At 34.2% G+C, this 10,002-nt stretch overlaps 1 protein-coding gene across 1 annotated transcript; it reads left to right on the top strand.

Moving 5' to 3' along the window:
• The first annotated feature begins 1,792 nt into the window (after window positions 1-1,792).
• LOC149578625 (polyubiquitin-like) lies at window positions 1,793-5,226 on the top strand. The gene is made up of 2 exons (XM_089830320.1): window positions 1,793-1,941; window positions 3,831-5,226. The coding sequence occupies exon 2, from the start codon at window positions 3,860-3,862 to the stop codon at window positions 5,003-5,005; it is 1,146 nt and encodes a 381-aa protein (XP_089686446.1). The 5' UTR covers window positions 1,793-1,941; window positions 3,831-3,859; the 3' UTR covers window positions 5,006-5,226.
• Window positions 5,227-10,002: the final 4,776 nt, after the last annotated feature.

The raw sequence follows: 10,002 nt of genomic DNA on the forward strand, positions 1-10,002 counted from the left end.
TGAGCTTCCACTTCTCAAGCTTTCACTTCTCAAGCTTCTACTCCTCGAGCTTTCACTTCTCAAGCTTCTCCTTCTCAAGCTACTCCTCCTCAAGCTTCCACTTCTCAAGCTACTCCTTGAGCTTCTACTCCTCGAGCTTGATTAGAAATGCTCATATGCCTTGCTTAAATAGGCACTTACCACCCCATGCATGACTTATCCACAACCTTCTAGAATTCCTCCACAAACTTCTACAACATCCATAACTTTCTAGAATTCCACCAACACACCTCGATAAATGGAATGACAACCATTTTTTAATTTTATTTTAACTTTTCTATTACGCCACCTATGCACCTCGAAAATAGAAATCCCCTTTTCCTTTCTTTTCTCCTTTTTTTTCCCTTTTTATTTTTAAAATTATTTCTCCTCTAATTTTCGTCACTTTCTCTCTCTTCCACAATTTTTTTTTTTTTTTTTCCAATAATTTTCCCATGCAAGATGCTCCTACATCAATCATATACTTGATTACTTGTTTAATTGAGTTGAACCATTTTTCATTAATATTCTCATTTTATTATTCACTTTGTATTAATAAAAACCTATAATTTAGAATAGAATTGTTCACGCTAATTAAATCTTAAATTTTTAACATCTTGAGAGTGAACAACACACATAATTTGATCTAGATGACACATCTTTTCTCCCTTGGCAACACAATTTTGTCAAATATAAAAGTTATCCATTAATAACTTTGATAAATGAGTTCTTATGTGCTTATCCATGTTTGAGAAAATGAAGATGTTTAAGAGAATCATTGAGAACTTAAGATGTAGTAAATATTGATAGATTGATTATTGAATTGAGGGCCTGTTTGTTTTGCTGAATTGGATCGGAATTGGGATAGTGGTAACTTGATTTTGTCAAATTCACCATTTGTGTCCAAAATGATAAAGTGGAATTGGAATTTCGGAATTCTATTTTTGCCCCAAAATGAGGTTACCACTCTTCCATCCAGATAGGTGGAATTGGGAATTGACTTCTAGGTTTTACTTTTTGAGGAGTGGAAATAAATTAAAATGTATTAATTTTTGAAATCTGTGATTTTTAACCTAAATTTTTTACCATGCAAACATCATTTGCTTTTTAACCATTTTTCTTTTGTGCGTTTGACTCTTGAGAGAAGACTCAAAATCCAACGTCATATTGTACAAAAATAGAAGGGGAAATCTCAAGTGAAGATGTTTGTGGTTTTCAAAAACCTGATTTCGTAAAACAAAATAATGATTTTGACAAATTTAGGGTATGAAGCAGAACCCAATTTTGCTAATTCTGCAAAACAAACAGGCCTTGAATGTCAACTAATATGTGCTTTATTCATTAAATATCTTTTACACTTGATCATATCTCCTTGAACTATCTCTTACAAATGACCTTATATACAAAATAATCACAATTTAAAATAATAATAATAATAATAACAACAACAAATAATTAATATTGAAAAATAAAAAACTTTAAACTTCAAAATTATGAATAAGATCATCCACATAATGAAAGACAAAATGACAAGCACAATTGAATGTAGTTTAAACTAAATAATTTGACATAACAAAATTATAAATTTAATCTTAAGATCAATTAATATTCTAAAGATATAATTATAATTATATCTTACTCTCTCATGAACACGGTGATATTGAAAAAAAACAAATACAAATTTAGGCCATTTTATCCTCTTCCAAGTTTTGAGGATTAAAACACCTGGCCCCTAAATTTGGGATTATAAACGAGGAAACCCCTCGTGTAAGTTATCCCATTGGGTGCGTATACGGTGGACGCGACTCTAGTCGGCAAAATTTCCTTCCTCACACGTGATATATACAACCCCCAATTCGTAATTTCTCTGCATCAGTTCTCGAATCTCTTCTGCTTTCTGTACGCGACAATTTCTATCTACAGGTATGTTAACGGAAATTTTCTGGTCTTCTAGTAATGGTGTAAACATGGTAGCATAGGATGTTTTCAATTATGTATGTTTGAAATCTCTGCTAGGGTTTCCATTCAGAGGTTTCTAATAGGAGAAGAATTTCTGCTCGACAAGAATTACTGTCCTTGTATTATGGTGTTAACTTGGTTGCATAAGTTATTTCCAATTCTCTGTTATTGAAAAATCTGCTAGGGTTTTCTTCCGAGTTTGTATGGAAGGAGATGTCCTGCTCTTTAAGGATTTTTATTTTTTCTATTTATGGTTCGATCTGGCGAGTTTTAGGCTATATTGAATATAAATCTCTGTCCTTGTGCCATCCATAAAACATTAAATCTCCGGCGACGATGTGACCATAAAACATATTTCATGGCCCAAGATATGATTTAAATAGCTAGGGTTTTGATCTAATGAGAATTGCCTGAAGTGGTCTAATTTTACTGTTAAAAAATATTGTACTCGACTGTGTACATGTGCTACGAGCCAAATGAAATACACGCGAAGCTCTCTGCGTTGAATCTGCGCCTTTCTCGTTTGCACAGTCGCATAGCTTTAGTGAAAAATGTTTCAGTTTTCCTGTTTTCTGGGCTGAGTTAAGGCATAAAACGGCCTTTACTAAGATCAAGTCTCATTTATAGTGTCGAGCTGTGCTAATTTCAATCAGAAATACTTTAGGGGATGATGTACAAGAACTCTGACTGCAACTTTTTCTTGGATCGGTAAGAGGCCTAAGCCAAGATTCATTATTATTATGTATCATTAATTATTATTATCCTGTGTAGAGTCGATCGATCCCAAGACCTGTGTAGAGTCGATCCCAAGACCTCTCAGATTGTGTTGTAGGTTCTTGCCTAACTCTGACTATAAGATTGCACTCCAACCTCTGTACTTTTTAAAGGGTTTTGTATCAAAATTTTAGAATTGTTTCTGGGCATGTTATAATATAGTTGTGGGTATCTATTCTATTTAACTTACCACGATCTATTCCTATTCGAATGGTTTTGAAGCTTTTTATTCATTTTACTGTAGACCTAACAGTCCCTCAATCCGTTTTTTAACCGAGACTCAGAGCCAATGGTCCTTCGATCCATTCTATCAAAATTTTCCCTAGGCCACACTGGCACAGCAACACTCTCATTTTTAGTAATATGCTGCAAGATTTGATTCTGACTGGTCTCCATCAGAACTATTCATAAGCATCTTTATCCAAGAGCAATGACCAATTTTGATAAGCTCTCACATTCTGTGGTAGACGGCGTTTCACCATTATATCAAAAGCCCATTTTGACAAGCTCTTTGAATGAAACTGCAATTTTCATGTTTCAAGAGTTTCGCAGCTTTAGTGAACGCTTTTAATTTGCATTGTTTGACATAGTTTTTGTCCAGTTTTTGCAGTTTGACCTGGAGCTTAAAAATTGATTTCCTTCCAAACCTCAATGATCGGTTTATTAAAATTTCAGTGTTGATTGGGTGGTGTTTTAAAACCCATTTGGGCCTCCATTTTGTAAATCTTTAGTCTTTGGCTATAGCGTTTGGTTTTTAAACGATTGAGATACGCATGTGCTTTCATATACGAGTTAGTATACTATGGAGATGAAGGGAAGTTGCAGGTTGTTTTTTTCACTTATTGAACTTAGATGCCTTGCCCAGTTCACACTACGGAGTGCATCCTTGGTGGTTTGACGCTAGTCATTTCCAAAAAACTAAACAAAAGGAAAATTGTTTTTTTGGTGAATTTAGGCTTTTGTCACTTTTCATGATTTGAATAATCCCAATCGTAATTTAGTTTTCGCATTTGTGTATGTGTAGAAATATGAAATGTGATTATTGTTGGATACATAATTAGTGATCTGGTTCATTACAGGTGATTCAAAGGTCGTTTTTAGCTTCAACATGCAGATCTTTGTTAAGACTCTCACAGGCAAGACCATCACTCTCGAGGTTGAGAGCTCCGACACCATTGACAATGTAAAAGCCAAGATCCAGGACAAGGAAGGGATTCCTCCGGACCAGCAGAGGCTTATCTTTGCTGGAAAACAGCTTGAGGATGGACGTACCCTAGCGGATTATAATATACAAAAGGAGTCCACCCTCCACTTGGTACTTCGTCTCAGGGGAGGAATGCAAATCTTTGTTAAAACCCTCACCGGAAAGACCATTACACTTGAAGTAGAGAGCTCGGACACCATTGACAATGTTAAATCCAAGATCCAGGAGAAAGAGGGCATACCCCCAGATCAGCAGAGACTTATTTTTGCTGGTAAACAGCTTGAAGATGGTCGGACATTGGCAGATTATAACATACAAAAGGAGTCGACCCTTCATCTTGTGCTTCGTCTCAGAGGTGGCATGCAAATTTTTGTGAAGACTTTGACTGGGAAGACTATTACTCTGGAAGTTGAGAGCTCTGATACTATTGATAATGTGAAGGCCAAAATACAGGACAAAGAAGGCATCCCCCCGGATCAGCAAAGGCTGATTTTTGCTGGTAAGCAGCTTGAAGATGGACGTACTCTTGCTGATTATAACATTCAGAAGGAGTCCACTCTCCACCTGGTGCTTCGTCTTAGGGGAGGCATGCAAATCTTTGTGAAGACCCTCACTGGAAAGACCATTACACTCGAAGTGGAGAGCTCTGATACTATTGATAACGTGAAGGCCAAGATCCAAGACAAAGAAGGCATTCCACCGGACCAGCAGAGACTCATTTTTGCTGGGAAGCAGCTCGAAGATGGTCGGACATTGGCTGATTATAACATACAGAAGGAGTCGACTCTCCATCTTGTTCTTCGTCTCCGAGGTGGCATGCAAATTTTTGTCAAGACCTTGACTGGAAAGACCATTACTTTGGAGGTGGAGAGCTCTGACACCATTGATAATGTGAAGGCCAAGATACAGGACAAGGAAGGCATTCCCCCGGACCAGCAGAGGCTTATTTTTGCTGGTAAGCAACTTGAAGATGGACGTACCCTTGCTGATTATAACATTCAGAAGGAATCCACCCTTCACTTGGTGCTTCGTCTCCGTGGTGGGTTTTAGGAATTAGTTGGGCTGAGTACGACTGGATCATGTGTGCTCAGGTTTATTTGGACTATTGAATTGCGATTTTCTTAAGTTTCTTAATAGTTTCCGTATGTTTGATATTATTCTATGTTTTGCTATGGAGTTATGGTTGATACAATATGGTTTTTGGATTGCCAGAACTGGTTCTTGGCTACTTTTGAATTCTGATATTAATATATCCTGTTTTAAGATCTGTATTTCTTTTTTTGTTTTTAATTCTATTGTGATAAACTATATGTGGAGTTCTGTGGTTCAATCTTTTCTATAGGACTGATGTTTTTTTTCACTCTGTTGGATGAAGTCTGTAATTTTGAGTTGATTGAGATAAAACTCAATTATGGTTTTTAGTTGAAATTCTGATATTAATTTATTTTGCTTTTAAGCATTTAAAATATGTTGTTTTCTATTTCTATTTTTAAGCCGGTAGGCTTCACTCCTTGAGCATCATTGATCGGATTGTCCGGATTTTGCGGCAGTCTTACGCTGGCTAAAAGCAAAACCGATGCTGCAGAGCTTGTGACGTTTTGATGCCTCCTGTATGCCGATTTTGATCCCTGCAGATACACATTTCATTTTGTGAAAGTAAACTCGTGATGGCTTTGGTGGTCAAAATTATGATGATGTGTTTGGCGTATCTGGAAACTCAGGGCTACCGTAGAACTGTTGATGATTTTATTTTGCCGTAAAAACTCCAAATCATGACTCAACAAGACTGGCGATGTTGTTATGTATCCCATTTAATTCTCTATACTTAATTGTGACATATACTCTTTGTTCTTGTAATACGTATGACATCTCATCTATTTTAATCAATAGAATCTTCACAATGGTTCTTGCGGCAAATTTTTTTATATTCCTTTCCTTTCCCGAACAACACAACCATCGTAAAACTTGGTAATTACTTTAGGGGATCTCTGAACCATTTTGTTTTCAATATATCCACGCACGACATTTAGGATATGCTTCAAAATTGATTGTGGGATCTCTGACGGCAATGGACATGTAGCCACGAGACAAGCGAACGTTGGAAACTGCTTGCATAGACTATGTAGGAAAATCGTTATAAAGCAGGAAATGAGGGATTATCCTTGTAGTAGTCAGTGGCAGGAAAGATTGTTAATTTGCAGGAGATTATGCAGGATCATTACATCGCTGCAGACAGCTTTACTTACATACGAAAAACAGGGCATTCATAGATGGTTTGATTGACATTAAAATCTCATCACCTCTTCTACTTATCAAAATCAAAAAGTACATTCATTCTATGCGCAAGCTTGCTCAGATACTGTACAGACAGACTTCATTCTCTATTCTATTAAAATTTCCAATTTCATTCTAATTGAAAGTTATTTCTCCTAAGAATACTTCAATCAGATTGTTCGTACTTTTAGGCAGTCTTACACCAATAAACAGGAATGTGGTGTCGGTAAGTATGGAAAAATTTGTTATGTCCAAATCATCACCTACAGACTTACATTGTGAAATGAGCCCCAAGGAGATCTACGCTGGCAGCTCTGTAGAGGAGAAGGGTGACTTGGTAGCACCTCTCTTTCTTCTAACTTCTAAAGCGTCTGACTATCCAATTATTACACCGAAATAATGCCACACCTTGGAAATTGCCTCAACAATGGCTCCTATTGCATTCTCTAACTGTTTACAGCAGAGTGGTAGAATCTAATAGTGTTGTACTCTGGAAATTATGTGGATTAATAGTGAAGGAAAAGCCAAATAAATAACATAAGTGCAGAAGCTTGAAGATTTCGCCAACTCTTTCACATCATTTATGCTTTTAAAGATTACAGTTCATAGAAATTTTAGTTTTTACGAGCTGTTGATCTAAGTGAAAAATAATAATATTTTTTAGAACTATTCTCTGCAGATGAGACTAACAGATTTTCATCTATTTTTGAACATAAAAATATTCCTTCAAAACAAGAAATCTCAAAATAAATAATCAACAATTATTAAAATTGAAAATTTTCACATTCTTTCTGCCCTTTCCTTTGAATAGCAAACAAACATGTGGAGTTGTCTTTCAGCGAGTACCCAACAGTTATCACACTTACAAAGACCAAAGATTAATTGACAATGTATACAATATATAGAATTTTCTCTCTTAACAAATCACAAATTCAAATCTTACCCAAAAACATGGTATACTTGCATAAAATAGAGTTTAATCTTAAGGTATAAGACTATATTAATTGACAATCTATACAATATATAGAATTTTCTCTCTCTTAACAAATCACAAATTCAAATCTTACCCAAAAACATGGTATACTTGCATAAAATAGAGTTTAATCTTAAGGTATAAGACTATATTTAGGATTATTTTTAAGGGGACGTTTTAAATTATGGATATCATATATAGTTAGGGTTCAGTTTTGGCTTCGCTTTAGCATTATATATATATATATATATATATATATATATATATATATATATATTTGTTAAATTAGTTTATGTAGTAGAACTTTTATTCATTATTTTTAATAATATCAACTTCAGTAAACAAAATTTAATTCTTTATTTTGAATTATAAAGATTTAGATTTATGTTAAAATAATATTGAAAATAAACTTGAGAACGTTTAAAGTTCTCCAAAACCTAATCAAGTTAGACAAAACTAAAAAATTATTCAAAATCTAGTTAGGTTGTAAATAACTAATACATCTATTGAAGGGTTGTGGGTTTGGCCATTTCCAATGCCAAAATTGTCAAAAGAATAACATTTTTGCCCAAGATTTTACAGTGGATTCATATCAGATGAAATGGGATGCGCATCCCAGTGAGAATAGTAAAAGAGGCTATATAGAGAAACAAAAGTTCAAAGGCATCAAGTACATCAACATGGCACCATTTTTCAAAATGTACACATGCATGAAAACATGATTGTCACTACAATGATGGAAGTCACCTTATATATATGTTCCAGTGCATATTCCTCTACCACGTCTCCCTAGTTCCATTGTGAGAAACACATTGTTAGCAAGTCTACTTTATCCACCCAATCGCATTTGCCACACTAGTAATTGCCACTTTCTTCTTACTAAGTCTATTGCAAGCCAATTCTCTTCATTTTCTAGATATATCATATTTTTCTTGCTAATTAGTTGTTTTAATTTGGAAGTGATTGACATGTGCATTGTTTGTGATTGTTCTTTGCTTGGTTTAGGGTTTAGGTGGTATAAATGTATATCGATTTTTTTTCCTCTAGCCATGAACATAGTGATAGTTTGAAATAAAATTATTTTGGAAGGTTCCATATTTCAATTTTTGAGTAAATTTCATAATGTCATGAATTCTATTTCTAATGTTTAACTGGTTATTGGTTCAGTTGAAACGAGTTTTGATTGTGTTCAGAATGGGCCATGTAAAAAGAGAAGAATCATTTCCTACAATTATTTGAATGACATTCTTTTGATATCAATTAAGCACCAATTTATGTTCAAATTAGATAGTATTTTTTTGGAAAGTTTAAGACAAACAATCCTTATAGAATATTGGCATTTTCAAACCATGATTCCAAGCATTCGGTATGCATCAAACTATTCAAGATTAGAGGATTTTTTTTATAGAAACCCATGTCTATTGAAGAATTTGTAGTATAGTTTCAATTACTTAAAAGCAAATATGTACTTTGTAATTGGTTTAGAAGTTCTGGTTTGTAATCATTTTATCTTCTTGGGAAATTAGAATCATGTCAATATATTGTAGACATGCAATTGTATTCTCCTCACAATATTTCAAGAACATGTAAGTGGTTTCTATATATAGAAGACATGTTAGTGTTGGATTCTCACATCTTAGAAAAGATGTATTAGCTTCGCCTTTGGCTCTCCCATCACTTTTGATTGTAACTATTTGTCTCCTACACCTTGAGAGGTATTGTCTCATGTGCACGTTCATAAAATTGAATTTATTGAATTTGTATTATTCAGGATTGCATTTAAATTCATATTTTCTAGGATCACAAATAAATACATTCGATAATTTAGGCAAAGGTTGAAACCATTACAAAATAGTTGAACATTACATTATTAACTTTTGAAATAAGATGCTTAAGACTTATATGTAAGATTGAATTATACATTTCAGTATTTGTTTGAATTCTATGTTAAAGAAATATTTAACCAAAACTACCTCTTTCTCTGTCAGACATGCCTATCAAAGAAGAAGACAAACAATCTCAATTAAGCGTCATTTTGGATGAAGTACAAAGCGAGGAGGAGAGCCAAGCAGAAATAAAGGCTTAAAATAATAGATTGTAGATAAGAGTGGTGCAAATGCTACTAGATGGAAATTGTTTTTCAGAGTCCTAGCAAATCAACTTGAAGGTGGCCAAGAGCAACACTCAAAGTATCATAATATGGTAGTGGAGTACATTATGGAGAATCGTTCATACTTTGAGCCTTTCTTTTCTCAGAAAGATGACATGAATTTTGAAGAATACTATGAAAAAATGGCAGAAGATGGAACGTGGATAGACCATTGTGAGATTTATGCAGCTTCCATGGTGACTCAAACTAACATTCATGTCCACTATTTGAAGGGTCAAGAATCTCAAATTGACAATATTCATAGCTTAGAAACACCCATACTTCATCTCTCATATCATGATGGAAACCACTACAATAGTTTGTACTTTATTAATAATAATGCCAATGCTCATGTAGCACCCATGCCTTTGGAGGAGGATAAGCCATGTACATGCCATGATGACCAAGATCTTATCAAGTTCATGATAGATGAAAAAGGGTGCAAAGATACCAACAAAAGTTGTATAGAAGATAAATTATTGAAAAGACAAGACAAACATCAACGAAAGAAAGGTTTAATAGGGTATATTTGATGGTTTGAAAGGAAAAAAAAAAAAAAGATTTTAAAAGTATCTTTATATTGTTCTACTATGTATAGAAAATCTTATTAGAAATTTTGTTGTGACATTAGATAATAATGCAGATGGAGTA

This window comes from Cupressus sempervirens, chromosome 1 (assembly GCF_028749045.1).
Source record: "Cupressus sempervirens isolate cs-2001-9-10 chromosome 1, ASM2874904v1, whole genome shotgun sequence".
Lineage (NCBI taxonomy): Eukaryota > Viridiplantae > Streptophyta > Pinopsida > Cupressales > Cupressaceae > Cupressus > Cupressus sempervirens.

Coding starts and splice junctions, on each gene's coding strand:
- LOC149578625 (XM_089830320.1), top strand. CDS start 3,860: ATGCAGATCTTTGTTAAGACTCTCACAGGCAAGACCATCACTCTCGAG.